This window comes from Capra hircus, chromosome 2 (genome assembly GCF_001704415.2).
Source record: "Capra hircus breed San Clemente chromosome 2, ASM170441v1, whole genome shotgun sequence".
Classification (NCBI taxonomy): Eukaryota; Metazoa; Chordata; class Mammalia; order Artiodactyla; family Bovidae; genus Capra; species Capra hircus.
Window position 1 is genome coordinate 113,945,198 of NC_030809.1, and position 17,246 is coordinate 113,962,443.

At 35.4% G+C, this 17,246-nt stretch overlaps 1 protein-coding gene across 3 annotated transcripts in view; it reads right to left on the reverse strand.

Moving 5' to 3' along the window:
* GPR155 (G protein-coupled receptor 155) overlaps positions 1-17,246 on the reverse strand; it is a 40,119-nt gene continuing 22,873 nt past the window's right edge. For 2 of the 3 annotated variants that reach the window (XM_018064827.1, XM_018064836.1), the window contains 7 exons: positions 16,916-17,126; positions 12,883-12,987; positions 10,518-10,654; positions 8,929-9,024; positions 6,285-6,349; positions 4,913-5,050; positions 1-1,942 (listed from right to left, as the gene is read on the reverse strand). In XM_018064827.1, the coding sequence (XP_017920316.1) occupies positions 1,690-1,942; positions 4,913-5,050; positions 6,285-6,349; positions 8,929-9,024; positions 10,518-10,654; positions 12,883-12,987; positions 16,916-17,126 (1,005 nt within the window). In that variant the 3' untranslated portion in view covers positions 1-1,689. The other variant, XM_018064844.1, reaches the window with a different exon arrangement.

A 17,246-nucleotide genomic window follows, 5' to 3' on the forward strand; every position in this document is an offset into this window, starting at 1 on the left:
TGCAAGTTAAAATAGGTATTTTATTGAGAAACTTGCTCTGTCAGTGAGCAAGTAAAAGTTACAAACATTTTCATTTAATAAAACTAGCATATCCTTAATTCTAAAAACATCTCTTAAAAACTTCCATTATCTGAAACTGCAGATCTTTCTGAGTCAGGGTTTTCTTTTAGTGCTTCCATGGAAAAAGACGCTTCCAATTCCCTTCATGCAAATAACATGTGTAATATGACTTGTTCACAAGCAAAACAAATTCCCCACTTGAGTTTGTGTTGCTTGCATGCATATGAATTAGTATCTTTATTGCTATAACTATAAGTCTCCTGGTACAGCAATGAGGCTTTATGCTTACTCCTGAGCATTCTGAGAGTTACTATGTGGTCATTAAAAAAAAAGTTATGTAGCAAGACAGTTCTGCTGAAAACCCCATTCCCTTATTAAACTTAAAATTGGTATAGATTAATACTACACATTAATGTGTAATTTACTTATTAAATACCCTAGGCTTCCATGCAGGGTTTTTTTTTTTGTTGTTACATTTTGTTGCATTAAAAGGGCAGTGATTTAACCCTATAAATTATTTTCTAAATGGCCTTTACATATGACACTAAAAAGTATGAGACAAATAAATATTTGAAACAGTTTTCAATAAGTTAAACCAGTACTGACACCTAACAAGTAGAGGTTCAAAGGTCATGCGAATAGATGTCTCTTTAATTGACTGAAGGTAAAGCTTATCTGAGGGCAACATTTAATAATTTTCAAATGTATAAATGTTTATACATGGATATTTAAAACTAAATTGTATATGTAACAGTAGGATGCTAGGTAAAGAATTCTAAAATTTTGACTTGAATTACATAGTTTCTCTTCTTTTTAACTGCAGGGGAAAGGTATAGGGTTATCCTTCTGCTCTGAGACGTTTTGTGCAAACACCAGAAATGACGTATCACATGGCAATAATTTTGTTGGCAAATTTAAATGCATCTGTTCAAATTATTATTTTTAGTACCAAAGTTAAAGATTAGGCTATACTTCTGTTGATGGATTTTAGAGATAATAATATTTATGGAGGTTTTTATTCCCCTCCTAATGGCACAGATTACTATTTTGGATAGCAAAGCAAGAGAAGATGAACCTTAAAAAAAAAGTGCTTCTAGTTTTTAATGAGTACTATTTGTCGAGGAAAGGGGAAAAATAGAAGGCCTCTCATTACAATCATTAAACTTCTTTTTTTAGGAAATGTTATCAATAAGTGCAAAGTGGTCATAATTTAAGGATCATATCCCCCCAGCAGCACACCTGCCAAATTTGGCAATGTAAAAGAATAGTAAATTGGATGTTGATTTTGAAATTACAGCACACAGTTGGAGGAAGCAATGTTTTAAAATGTTGACATAATTATAGTAATTACTATATTCATTATCAGAACTTTAAATTTTGATTTGGTTCTCTTTTTTCTAAGTCAGTTTTCTGTGTGCTACACATGCACATAAAATCACAGAATATTAGCGTGGAGTGGGAACATGTCAAGTTTTACAGAAGAGGCAACTGAAGCTCAGAAACATGGTGATTTGCCAAAGGTCCCACAGCTAATAAGTAACAGATCTGAGGCTAGAATATGACTCCATGTGAGCTTGTCTCCTTGATAACTTAGGTCTTAGGGGATGGGGATGAATGCTCAATTTCTTTCTATCTTTCCTGCTGGGGAATGTCTGCATTAATAGTGGGAGAACTCTGTTTAGGACTCTTTTGAAGAAATCTATAAAACAAGTACTCATCCCGAAATTCATATTCATTGGTGATATGTTGGATGACTCCCCCTTGCACCAGTCTATCTCCATATATCACAGCTTCACCACGGTCAGAAGCAAGGCCAACTTCAATGAGCCAGTTCACCAAGTCACAGCCACAGAAGGTCCCGGCAGAAGTCTTTGCACCACACCTGTATGTCAAAGGAATGATTCACCCATGTGTTCTGTAAATCTGGTATCAGAACTGCATGATGGAAGACAAGCAAGGAAAAACAGGAGACAGGGAAAGACAGCATGATAGTTAAGAGGTGACAGGAATGAAACTATGCTGAATATAAAGGGTTTTGTTAAATCACCTAACCCTAGAAAGATCTATTGGAGAAAAACAAAATATGCCAATAATGCTTGTGAAAACAGAAACATTTAAAATAATGACTTAGGTAATGTAACTGCATCAGCAGAGAAATATTCTTTTTATAGTAGATGGTCTTTTATGATCAAATGAGTTCTGTAGACACCTATTACATATTTTATAAGTTATACTCTTAGTTAAAATACATAATTGTTTCAGGAACATTAATATTTTTGCAAGCTCTTAAGAAGTGACAATTTTTACTAAGTTATTCAAATCAAACCTTAATATTTTCTGCTTATCACAGTGCCCACAAATAGCCTTTCTTCATGTCCTGAGCAAGATAATCTTATTGATATGATAGGAATTTGTTGCCTTATGAAGCAAGGAAAGGATAAGTGAGATCTGTCTTGCTATAAGATTTTTTTCATAGTTGTTGAGTCTGTTCCCACACTGTACATTTCATCCCTGTGATTCATTTATTTTGCACCTGGGAGTCTGTACTTCTCAATCTCCCTCACCTACTTCTTTCTTCCCCTCATCCTTCTCCCCTCTGGCAGCCACTTGTTTGTTGTCTGCATCTATGACTCTGTTGTTTTGTAATGCTTGCTCATTTGTTTTTTTTTAGTTTCCACATATAAGTGAAATCAAACAGTATTTATCTTTCTCTGTCTGACTTATTTCACTTTGCATAATGCCCTCCATATTGTTCATCCATGTTGTCATAATGGCAAGATTTCATTCTTCTGTGGCCGGGTTATATTCTATTGTGTATATATGTATACACTATACATATTCCCCCCCACACACAATGTCTTCTTTATCAGTTCTACTGAGGGACACAGGTTTGTTTGTTGTTTTTTTAATATCTTGGCTATTGTAAATAATACAGCAGTGGACAAAGGGATGCACATTCCTTTTCTAATTAGTGTTTTTAATTTTTTGGGGGTATATACACAGAAGTGGAATTGCTGGATCGTACGGCAGTTCTATTTTTAATTTTTGGAGGAATTTCCATAAGATTCCTCAGATATTTTTAATTTTTTAATTATAAACCCACTTCTTAATTATTTAAAATTTGTCTTCCTAATACAAATACAGGGGTGTCTCAGGTATGAAAAAATAAACAAGGGGAAAAGAAATGTAAGAAAACCAATTAAGTGAATTCTGTTCATTTTTATACAAATATGTGATAGACAATATGAATCTGTCCACAAGCATTAGTCAAGCTGTAAAACCTAAAGTGCTTGACAATAGGAAACAATGGCTGAAAATCAAGATGAAATGAGAAACAGGTGACAAAAAATTTTAAAACATTTAATCACATAAATTAGTATTTCATAGAAAAATTAAAAGTTAATACACATGAAAAAATTTCTCAAGTACATAAAATATTATTGTAACATCAGTGTTTTACTTAGTAATAGGATAACTTAATTTATGCTTTGCAACGACAAACATCACTTTGAACAAAAGCCTGAATGTTACATCCCAAGTCTGAGCCTTCTTCCTGCTTGTTGATTTTGAATGTATAGCCCTCCACCTTCTAATCTGGACACCAACTGATTCATAGTTGCTTCTGAGGGGCTGACCAGGCAGCTACAGCTACAGTCTAGGAAGCTGTGCAGAGTGACAGAGGATCAGCCGCTATGCAGGACTGGAGCCAGCCTGTGCCCGTTCACCATCTGGGGTGGAGGCAGCCTGGCAGCCCTGCAAATGGCAAGAGCTATGCTTCCTAACAGTCAGCAGTCAGAGTGGGCCTGGTGGAGCTAACACAGAGTTCCCTCTCTTAATTTGAAAAAGCAATTTTAAATTGTTGAAACTATCCATAGATCGCACTTTGAAATCATTGTGTTTGCCCCTTTAAGGGTGGGAAACTAATTTTTCTTCATAGCTTACCATTCCCAGAAACTAGGCTAGGCCCATTACATAGATTTTGTTATCTAATGCAAACAACCTCCAAGAGCTAGATATTTTAAAGAAGAGGAGAATTAAGGTTTGGAGAATTGAACTTGCCCAATGTCACACAGCTAGTAATCTCCCACAAAGTGACAGACCCAGAGATTGAGTTCTAGAGTTGGTCTCCAACCAGTGAATCCCCTTTCTACTAGCTGAATCAGGATACCTTCTGGTTATAATGAAATATAGTGGCATAATATATGTAAATTAATTATCTTGAATGGTAATTTTCATAGATTTTCAATTTTTCAGTTACAGAAATAAAAGTATTTGCTTCTTTATATCATGTTCTGTTCTTTTCCTGTTTTTCGACAACCAAATATATTGGCACTAGAACATTTGTTTATTCTCTCCTGCTGTATACTCCATGCCTGAGGATTAGAAGAATAAATATGATGTCAAAGACTAAAGATTAGGACTTGAGGTGAAAAAATAAGCAGCAGAGTTAATTAAAAGACAGAAATTTCACTTTACTTTCTTGATAATATCATTAGTAATTTGAAATAGCATATTACTAGCATATCCTTAGGATATAGGGAATATAAAGTCACTTCTAAATACAATGTATCTCAAAGTTTCATGAGAGATATTAATGGCCAGCATGAACTGAATGTTAATATTCTGCTATATTTTGGTTCATTCTAAAGTTTTCATATTTTATGTGGAAATCATAAGTTAAATGGCATTTAAAAATGTAAAAATTAAACTATAAACTGACCTGTAGCTATTTTAACTTTTACGTGTATATGTGTTATTGAAAAATAACAAAGTTAGTTACAAGCATGTTAGTTAGCCTATCACAAACCAAAATTAATCATCTAAAATATAATTATCTAGAACCTGTACTTACCTTCTTTCCTTCACAATGTTTTGGATACAGAGGTCACGGTGATAATGGATAAATTGTTGACAGGTCATTTTTATTTCCTCAGGAACAGAAGAATCCTTATTTTCTGCTGTTTCTTTGCTGTTCCATAGGAATTCAAGTCTGAAAACCAAAAATTTTAGGATGAAATTTTTTAGGAAAGGCAAGCCCTGAGAGAGCTCCTTCTTACTTATCACCCCGTCAATATGGCTGTTCCAAAGCTATCATTCACCACAGCTGTCATTTACAACATCCAGACATCCCTAGTCTCTGAAGCAGAAATATATTTAACCTGCATTTAGTTTCCTGTTCAGAGCAGGCTTGGGCAGAAGACTTGGAACATTTTATAAACCCTCTAGACATGTTTGAACTATTTCAGGATCTACCAAAAAATGAAGTTCCTTAGTCTACATTCTGTAGTTTTAAAATGCAAAAATAATATACAGCAATCAAGCATTTTAATTACCCAGTATCAGTACCAGAGAGACAAATACTGGGATATAGAGTAAAGAACAATTCTCTTTTGCCAAACCAGACAGCAGATCTGTTGACTCTTTTAAATGATCAACATTATGAAGCTAATAACTAAGTGCAGTGACTTTCCTATTACGCCTTTCTTCTTTCTTCAAAGGATTGTGACCAACCCTAGCAACTACATTTCAATAATGATGATGGAAAAAAGGAGAAGAAAGAACAGGAACCATTTACTGGGTACTTTTATATATCCTATAAGATAAATTCCACTAGCACTCCTAGTTTCTACTAATTTTGACTTTGAAAACAAACAAGGAAGTACAAGAATTCTCCCCCCATCCCCACTTCCTCCTACCACCAAAGTGAAGTGTTCCCACTTCATTATTTTTCACAAAGAAATTCCTGACCTGAATTCAAAGAAACTCTTCACCAAGCCAGTTTTAAAAAAATGAAATTCAAAAAGAAGAAAACTTGAGTTTTCTATAAATTGTCAGTGTGACAGAAAAATCCTGTTGTCAAAGGAAAAAGACAACCAAATATAGACCTTTGGGGGCATACTGCTTCTTATTTCCATTTGCAAATACATTTTCAAGTTTCATTTCATTTTATTTTATATAGTTAATGGCATAGACAGAAGTCAGTTTTCATCAATTCCTATTAACATGCAAATTATAATACTGGATTATTGACAGCTCTTCTGACATTTTCCGTGCAGTTATGATATAACAAATACATGAATCAACAGAAAACCTTTCTATGGTGCTTAGGTTAACCATTCTGTAGTCTCCTAGCAGTTTCTAAAGGCTTAAAAATATAAGTATCTTAATAGAATGGCTTTGTCATTACCTTTACAGTTATAGCTTTATTTCAAAACTAAAATTACCTTCTTTTGAAAGGTAGGATGATTAAATGTTTGTCCAACCCAAAGATGCCAAAGGAAATAAACCCCTATGGAAGAAAAAAAAAAGGTTCTTATTTTATGAGCTCTACAATAAAAGTTTAAGACAGAAATGAAAAAATTTAGTGCTTGGGGAAGTAAACCTCTGGTGATTAGAGCAACATTTTAAATAGAACACACAGGCAGACTCAAAGTTCAGTGCCTGATGGCAGGTACAGTTGACCCTCTGTATCCACAGATTCTGCATCTATGGATTCAACCTACTGTGGGTCAAAAATATTTGGGGAAAAAGTTCCATAAAGTTCAAGAGAGCAAAAGTTGAATTTGCTGTGTACTGACAGCTATTTTGGAGAAGGAAACGGCAACCCACTCCAGTACTCTTGCCTGGAGAATCCCACGATTGGAGGAGCCTGGCAGGCTACAGTCAGACATGACTGAGCGATTTACATAGCAATTACATTGTATTAGGTGTTATAAGTAACTTAGAGATGATTTAAAGTAAACGGGAGGATGTACATAGGTTATATGCAAATACTATGCCATTTTATATAAGGGATTTGTGCATCCATGGATTTTGGTAACTAAGGGTGTGTCCTGGTGCCAATCCCTCTTGGATACTGAGGGATGGTTTTATGGTATTTGGCTGCTTCTTCCCAATCATCTTTCCTGCTAATTATGATGGGTGATATGAGTGCTGAGCAACCACATTAGCAAGCTAGCTTACTGGAGAAAAATGAAAATATTTAAGGGCTATGTATCTTTTTGCCCCCTTTCTGAAAAGAAAATAAAATATCTCCCATTATGTTTAAGTACTTCTTTATTATTTTTCTGTTAAAACTTCAGAGACAATAGAATTAACAAGTGCTATAGTGTCTGATTAAAATGTAACTGAACAAAATTTATGTGAAATGAAATTGGCTACTGCTTAGGGAAAGAGTTTGAAGAATTTGGGCATAATGAGGCAAACTAGCACCAGATATTAGCCACACAGCAAGATGATCAGGACTGCCTGGGAAGATGGGAGGCTGGGAACTGCCATCTGTCAGGCACAGCAGGCTAAGAATCTTCGTGCAGGTTGGCGTGGGTGAGATGAAGAATGCAGTGACATGAAGAATCTATCTGTCTTGACTTCATATTATAAACTACCAGAAAGGAATGATCATACTACCACACCTCCCCAGGAGGAAAATGGAATGGGAGCAGGTTTTATATCTCTCTCCCTTCTTTGAAGCACTTCAGCCATAAGCTGTGGGGGCTGTATTTCAAACGCAACATTCCTGGCATTAGCTTCCATTTGTGAAGCTCTGTGAGTCCCAGTCCTGGAATGGCTCAGCTTGGAGTGGGCTTTCTGAATGCAAGATACTGAGTAAGACTATGATTTTTCAACCTAGTATTTTATAGTTCAGGTCGTAAACAGTATCACAAAGTGAGGTGGACATCAAGGAGTCCTTGGCATGCTCATGTCTGACTGTAATAAATGGATAGGTCACTAGTCTGTCTAAATATACATGTTCTATACTAATACATGTTAACTAAGTCATATGGCCAATTATTTCAGATTTAATAAGTAAACCCAGTGATTTCAAGTACTGTATGTTTTCAACCTGATACTTAATCTGGGGACTAATATTCTCTATTTAAAAAGCAAGCGATTGAAGTGGAATAAAATTTTCTAATCTTCACATAAAGATATTTTCCCAGTATGTAAAATATCATTTATTCTTTTTAAAATATTTACTTATTTATTTATATTTGGCTGCTCTGGGTCTTCTTTGCTACGCAGAGGCTTTCTCTAATTGTGGTGAGTGGGGGCTACTCTGTAGCTGTGGTTCTAGGGCTTCTCATTGCAGTGGTTTTTCTTCTTGCAGAGCCCAAACTCTAGGGCATGTGGGCTTAGCTGCCCTGATGTATGTGGGATCTTCCCGGACCAGGGATCAAACCTGTGTCCCCTGCATTGGCAGGCATATTCTCAACCACTTCACCACCAAGGACACCTTCATTTATTCTTAAATCTTCAATGGAATTTTAATTTCTTATTTTTAAACTGGGGGGTAAAAGTCTACTTCGCAAATATTATTGTGATGTTTAAATGAAATAATTAATGTAAAATGCTTAAAATGTTTGGCATATGGTACACTTTGAGTGAATTGTATCTACTATCCTTGGTCAAATTTTATTTATATACCACATGATTTTTTAAAAAAGATATAAGTACCTATAGTTCAAGAAACAACAAAATGTAAATGAAATGTTGTGCATTTAAATAAGTGACTAAACTAAAGGCTCAGAGAAGTGAAGTCATTTTCCCAAAGTAACTTATTAAGGCCACAATGAAGTTTAAAAAGAACTTGGAACATCTTGTCCCTGCTTAAATTACCATCCTTTATCTCAAAACTATTTGGTATTTCTGACTGAAACACTCAGTGTGCATTCTGATGACTTTAACCAATATAATAATTCATCTCTACTAGGAGATAGGCAGCAGCTGTCAGCTGTCACGCATACCAGCAGCTGGCAAACAAACCAAACCCTTTTGATTTAGAAGAAAACAACAACATCCGTACCACCACCTCCCAATCAAACCATCCAGGAAAACAGAAACTCCTCAAAGTTCTCAGTAAATAAATACCTGGCCAAAGTTAAACACAGCACAGAAAAACTGTAACTCAACATATAGTCTCCCAGGCTCTTGGTTGAATAGCCACCATAAACAACTGGAAAGATTCTATAAAGGAAGGAGAAAATAGGACTTTAAAATGAAGCAAGCTGATCATTTCTCTCTATCTAGAACATAGTACAATAATTTATCTACTTAATAATTAGGAAGAAAAGGACTAAAGGGAAAAACACCAAGAGAATACAGAAGCTCTGTCTTTCAAACAAGAGGTTTAAACCTCTCTTCTTGACAGGTGTCATTCAAACAACATCTATTCTGATCAGATTTGAAGAAAGAAGACATGAGCCATAATACAGAAGCTTACATAATACATCAGGACTTCAACTAGCCTAAGACAGGTCTGATTTTAAAATTAGTTTTACACAGTGAAAACAATCACATCACCGAGCAGCAATTCTTGGCATCATTTCTTAATTTTTGATTTTTGTTCTTAAACAGCAGCTAAAATGGTGCTGGCTGATATGATTCTATGTAACAAGCATTGCAGTGTGAAAAGTGTAAGAGAATTTCTTCATAGGTTATATGGTCCATTGCCTATCACTAGGCTAGTTATCCTTGAACTATCACAAAGAATTATATAATAACTAGTAATTCACAAAAGAAGACTTAGAACTAATTTTTAAAAATGCTTTGATAATCAAAGAAATGCATTTAAAAGTGAAGTGCTATATTTCACTTATAAAATTATCAAGTAAAAAATTTATAATAGTCAACGTTGGTGAGAGTAGTTTATAAGCCTATACTACTCCTTTGGAAAACAACTTAGTAGAATGCATCCAGAGACACAAAAATATTTATGCTATTTAATCCAGGTTTTCCAACTTTTGAGAATCTACGATAAGGAAATATACTGCATGGAGATGTTTATTAGTGAATTCTAAAAAACTAGGAACAATCCATAAGAAAATGATTGAGTGAATTGTAATGCATATCCTCTATAGTTTATTAAGGAGCTATTTAAAGTAAAAATTAGAACACTTTTGCAGCAACATGAAAATGCTTGACATAAGTCGCAAAGCAGGACATAAATCTGTATGTATTATTAGAACCATGAAAACTATATTAAAAAAGAGAAGGTAGTAGTATGATGGATATTTTTCCTCTTTTCTCTATGGTATCCATTGTATGAAGTGCTTATATTGTTTTCATAATGTAAAATTATTTTTAAAAGTTTATTTATCTGAGGACTGTCTTCCGAGAGACCATGTAGACATTTATCTACTGAAGTCAGTCAAGAAATAACTTAGGACGAAGTAGCCCTGTATACATCACAGACATAACTGGTTTTACCCCAAATTCTAGGTTCAGAGCATAGGATGAGTAAGTATTCAAAGCAAAATGAGTTACTGAAGCACTTAAGCAACAGAGTAATATGAATTACTCATTCTTCTTCCTCCCAAAACATTAGCTCATGATTAGGAGATGCTAGTGCTGCGACTCCCCTGGGAAGGAGCAACGAAGTTTCTCCCAGATGCCTGGAAAAAAACTTTGTCAAACATTTAAAGAAATGGCTCCCAAACAAAATCAGAAGAAACATTTACAGCAAACAGGCCAATAATGAGAAGTAAACACAGCAACACATGTCGAGTCAGTTGCTGGTCTCCACTGTGTAGATACTGCTCCTCTTCCTGGGCTAATATGCAGCTCTGGGAGTTACAGCGACTCACACAATGTTCCTCTATAAAACAGTAAGCACAACAATTTGTAATCAGAGCTTTTTATTTGAATGCATTTTAAATTCATAATGACTTCCTAAGCAAACCACTACATATGCACATTCTCAGTTCAGAATCAGTATATTATTTTAGATGAAATCTAAAGAAGGCTCCTTCATGTTGTTTTAGGATAGTTCTACTTGTAGAGCGTTTTTATCCAAAAAAACACAAATATATGGAATAGTTCCCTTCTACATTATTCAACAGTGTAACACACACACACGCGCGCAAACAAATTTTTAAGGCTAATTTAATAACAAGTTTCTCCTGTTATATAAATCTACCTCTTGGTATGAATATCCTATATTGGCTAACAGCAAAGCAAATTTACCACTTGCCTTTCATTAAAGAGTTTAGAATTTGCTTAGAAAAGACCTTTAAGGAACCAAATAAAAAAATATTATACACTTTGTTGTTTGCATATGGAAGCAAGTCCAAATCATAAGCATGACTTTTCTTTGGCTGAAAAGAGAAGTGAGAAGCCTTTCACAAGAAACCTTTATTCTCTTACCTCAGCTCCACTATATCAATGGCATCAAAAGTAGGAGAAAACATTTTTACAAAAGAGATGCTAGTCTAACAGACAGTCTTATTACAAAAAGTCAGGGCTTAAAAAACACAGTTTTACAGCTCTTACCTTCAAGCTTACAAAAACTGCATTTCCTAAAGCCTCTTTTTAGAAAAGAACACACACAAGCATTAAACACGGTATGACATAAGAGCTAACCGCATGGATGAAACTTCACACACACAAAAGGTTAACAGCAAAAAGAAAGCAGGCTGAGGAACTGTTTATGTAGTATGATCCCGTTTTATAACAATTATTTGTGTATATCTTGGTGTTGAAAAATTCTAGCCGTGTATATAATAAACTTGGCCTTAAAATATTACATATAAATATTATAAAAATGCATGAAATCCATTTTACTTTTATCTACATTTTTACATATTACAATATTTGTTTTCATAAAATATGATCAGAAAATCTAAGAAGCTCCTATGTTAAAAAGGTTTTTTCAGGAATCAGCATATTAATTGAGAAATGACATAAGCAAATTGTAACGGGATTCTGGGGGCAAAAAAAAAGTCTCCACCTGGGGATGATGAATCAAATCACATGCTGAATTTGTCAATGGACTTTACTATTAGGTATATTGTGTAGGAAGGAAAAAGTAAGGAGTAAAGCCTTGGGAATTCTGATGTAAAGAAATATTGGCTTTAGAAAAGGGGCACACAAATGACTTGAAACAACTGTAACTGGATACCAAGAGAGGCTTCCTGCTGAATGTAAGTGAAGGCTCAATATCTGCCTGAACAATAACTACACCATTTGCTGCTGCTACTATGCTTATTTTTAAATTTTTATTTATTTATTTTGGCCACACTGCACAGCTTGTAGGATCTTCCCTGACCAGGGCTTGAACCTGGGCCACCATAGTGAATGGCCAGAATTCTAACCACTAGGTCACCAGGGAAGTCCCTGCTTCCATGTTTAATAAACATTTGGTTTGTACATTACTCACTGTGCTAAGTGATTAGCATGCATCATTTCTTATAATATTCACAACATTTTTAAAATATAAAAACATTTGGCAGCAAAACAGCTGACATGCTCCATCATAAAGAGGACTTTTTGGGGTTTCTCTCTCTACTTTGATTTTTAAAAATAGGCATAATTGACTGAAGGTACATTGCAATTTACATATATTCAGTTGTTTTAAATAATTTGAAATTCAGACCATAAACGTGATTCAGTCTGTTAGTCTATATGTCAAAAGGTTATTATTTTTAAAGATTTTTATTATTTTATAAGAAAGGGCATATTTTAAAGCATATGGATTCAAAATGTAATTAACCACTGACTAATTAGTCCTGGCCCTGGGGGAATGGAGTGGGGAAAAGTCTCAGCTTCTAAAATGAGATGCCAAAGAGAAAATAATGATCCTTAGGGCAAACTCCTTGGAATTACTACTCAGGTTAAATTTACTGGAGAATTTCCATGCAAATAAAAAAAAATAATGAATACCCTATCTGTGCACAATTATTGTATTATTTGCACTTTCTTTCATCTTATGAGAATATTTTCAAACAGTGTAGCTTCTATAGAAAATCTATGTAGAGTTCTTTTAAGGCATAAGATTAAAAAATCTTTTGTTCCTTAGGCTCATCCTCCTAGCCTAGAGGCACTTACTTTTCTCAAATGAAGGAGTCACCGACCCACTGGTGGTTATGTCTGCTACTGGCTCCGTGGATGGGCAGCATAATTCACCGTTTCCCATAGAGCAGGAGCAGCAACCTATATAGATAAAATATAGGTTGTAACGGGAGAGTCCAATCACAAAAAAATGGACAATGTAAAGAGATGCCAAATAAAACAAAACACCCCCTCAAAAAAACCAACAAATCCCCAAATTCATTTATATACACACAGAGATTTTCCATACAGCCTCAATGTATGGGTAGCTATCAAAAAGTATTTAAATGTGCTTATATAGAAATTAACATTTAAGGAGTGTCAGACAAAAGATCAGCTCCTTTACATATTGCCTCTTCTTTGTATAAAACAAAGAAAATGTTTTGTTTGTTCTCCAGCTGGTATCTTTTTTGGAACACCAGGGAATTCCCATAATTAATTAAATTTTTTTTAAGGAAAATGTTTTTACCCAAGCTATGTTATTAGTTTCCAGTGTGTTTTGGGAAATTAGAATTTGACTACTTTCCTAAAATACAGCTTTGATTTCACTACTCCTTGGATGAATTCTAGTTTGACACAGAATTCATCCAAACCCTTTTCTCTTCTAAGTTTAGCTCAAAACTCACTTCTTTCAAGAACATGTCTTCTACCAGTTTAGACGATGCAGTAAAAGCAATTGTATTCTTTTTTATTTTTAGATATATACTGCTGAAACTCTCTTGCTGGTTTTTAGGTAGATAGGTTTACAAAAGTCACACTGAGACACCTGCTATAGAGCTGTAATTTTACTCTGTATATTCAGAGAACTGCAGTGTCCTTTAAAACATCACACTCATACATGGACACGGTGCTCCTTGATACGGATTATAATAGAATAACTTCAGTGATAAACTGTATTAGAACTTAACGTACTAAAAAGGCATAATTCATAGGCTGAAATGTTCATTGATAATATGCTCTAATTTTTCAGTACTGTCATTAAAAATTAAAAAAAAATTTCAAAGTATAGAAACTATCATTTATAATAAAACTATTACAACTGTCTTTCTAAATTTAAGATAATGATGCCACAGAAAAATTGAAAAGAAAACACAGAAATCATCTGGCTCTGCCTCTTATCTTCAGAAACTTGAAGGCTCAAATCCACTAAGATAAATTGTTAAGAAAACAGATAAAAAGCCAGCCCATTCCAAGGACATATGTGTAGGGAACACACACCTATAGCAGTTTTTCCCTTCAAACATGAGCCTTCTTATTTGTGTGTGTGTGTTTGTTTGTTGCTCAATAATACATCATGATTATTTATTATCTTTTCATTCTACCCTTTGACCTCCTTCACCCATTTCTCCTATGCTCTACGCCCCACCTCTGGCAACTATCAACCTTGTTCTCGGTATCTATGAGCCTTTTTTCCCCCCAAAGATTCCACATATAAGAGAGATGATATGGCCTTCTCTTTTATTAACTGAACCTTTGATCTCATATTAAAGTAGGTTAATTTTCCTTTCAATTATAATTCCACACTTATAAGCAAGTCATGTGTCTCTGACAAATGTGTGGCGAGGGGCAGAGGGGAGTGAACTATTTTGGATTACTGAGATTTGGGGAGGTCAGGCTGGACATCTAATGTGCTGTGTATTAATACTATTAGCAAAGCAGAAAAGAGCGGACTGTAGGGAAGGAAAAGAACCAGACAGGTTTAAAAACCTTTTTCCTAGGAACATGGGTGAATAGGCAAATAAACAAGAACTTTGCCTTAGCAGTTTTCAGGCGGCTTCAGAAAATCACGTCATATCTTATCAACCCATCCATCTATCCATTCATCTAACAAATATAGGAAACCTGACACATGCTAGGTGCTGAGGCTACAATAGTGGGCAAGGCGGTCACAGCACTTATAGTCTAGTGGGTTATACTGATAATTTAAAAAGCAATTATAAAGCAGTGAGGTAAGAGGAGAGGTATAAACATTACAGGTTTTCTATGGAGATAAGCCATAACTGTCTTCTGATTCTCTATTTATTCATACAAAAGGTCCCAGCTAGTTATCCTGCTGGAGATGATGATGACAGGGTTTAAAGAATATCTATGATACTGTTTATTTGCTATTTTTAAAGGACAGTGAAGACAGCAGCAAAAGTCTCTGGGCTTAAGACACTTAGTTTAGGACTCTGCACACGTTCGCAGGACTTTGGTGGACACTTCTAAAACACTCGCAGGAGAAGAAGACTTAGAGAGTGGTGAATGGTCTTTACAACCTATCTGAAAACATACAGTAGACTGATTTATAGGATAAATGTTAAGAGTCCACAAAGAAGGCAAGGAAGGAAAGGATGCTGGGCATGATCAGAAAAGTAGTCTAGATGTCAGAAAAGTGGCTTTTAAAATTTTAGTGAACACATACACATAATCCTTAAATTTCCATTTTCAAAGGGAAAATAGTCAAGAGGACTCAAAAGAATGAAATTCTGATGCTATAATCACAAAGGATCTAACAAAGAAATTAGTGAACACTACCAATAAAATGAACTAAAGGAGGCCTGATTGAAGCAGGGTTAATGTAAATCACTAGTTGGCCAAATACAGCCCTATGTAGTGGGACCCACAGTCCTGTGTAGCAGGTGTTATCAGCATCAGATATAGAAACCAAGGCACAGGAAACTTGCCTAAGACCAAATAATAAAGTTCTAGAGTCAGACTTGAACCTAGGCAGACTGGTTCCATATCCCTGTTTCTACCCCCCATCCTATCTCCTTCCAGTTTGGGATGATGAAGGACGGGAGGGAGGGAGGCAGGCAGGCAATATAAGCAGTGAGAGTTGTGGGATCTTCTTCCTTTTAAGACAGTGAAAATGATTTTTAAACCTTTTCTCTTTCTTCTCTACTTATCGCTATTTACAACTAATAGTTTTAACATCAGGCATCTCTCTACTCTACAAACTCTCTACACAAAATGGAAGCCATCGTTTACACTTCCCAGCACAACGGTCGATGTCTATGAAATCTCTGCATGCACCAATGAATCCAAAATGCAAACTCTTGCTGAATTCTCCTCATGAACTGAGGCAAAGAAAGAAAGTGAAAGTGAAGTCGCTCAGTCGTGTCCGACTCTGCGACCCCATGGACTGTGTAGCCTATCGGGCTCCTCCGTCTGTGGGATTCTCCAGGCAAGAATACTGGAGTGGGTTGCCATTTCCTTCTCCAGGGGATCTTCCTGACCCAGGAATTGAACCCGGGTCTCCCACATTGCAGGCAGATGCTTTATCATCTGAGCCACCAGGGAATTGAGGCAAACCCCATAACAACTGTTAACACATTAAAAAATCACTGATTAGGGTCATACTTTCACATAGGGATATAGGTTCACTATAAATAAACATTTTAGGCTTTGCAGTCCACTGGGTGTCTGTTGAATGTCTCAATTCTGCCAATATAGCATGAAAGAATCCAGACAATACAAAAGTAAATGAGCATGTCTGTGTTTCAATAACATGTGATGGACACAAATTTAAATTTCATATAACTTTCAAGTGTCATAAAATAATTGTTTTTTAAAATTTTTTCTTCAACCTTTTAAAAACATAAAAGCTATTCTTAGGTTTGGGGCCATAAACAGGTGGCAGACTGCAGTTTGCCAACTCCTAACTTCTACGGTTAACCCTGCTTCAATTAAGCCTCTTTAGTTCATTTTATTGTGGTGCTTACTTGATGCACTGTTGTTAAGTTAACAAACATAGATGTTTAGTTTCCTAGAAAGAGCCTTCCCGCAGTTGTTTCTCTTCTCTAAACTCTCAGGCCCAAAGAAGTCTAAGGATTAGACTTATTCTCACAAAAGATTATCCTCATAAAAGATTTATAAACAAGAATCTAATAAATGAACTTGTAAGCTCTTTCTATTATTGACTATGATTCAAGTTCCCCATTTTACAAATACCTGTGATATTGAAGATAATTCAAGGAAGTTCCCTTAAAACATTTAGAGTACATGCTATATAGGCATATAAAAGTTTCTTTATATTTAAGGATCATACTTGTTTCTGGGACAGAACTTGCAAAAGATTCAGGTTCATTTGCTGGCGCTGGACTGTCCTCAAAAGCAGTGTTTCCCGGCTCTGCTGCTTTGCGGTCCTGAGACTGGTCGAAACCTTCATAGCGTCCTGCTTGGGAGGTGCGGTTCATACACATGAGTGATATGCCAGCTATCACGATACTGCAGAACAGGGTAACTGCCGTGATGATCATCTGTCAACGTTGCAGAGAGACATTAGGCCACTTTTCACAAGCCCAGCTTGATAATCTTAGTAGATGACTTAAGGGCACTTTTTTGGTGGAAAATGCATTATCTCAATAGCTATAAATGCT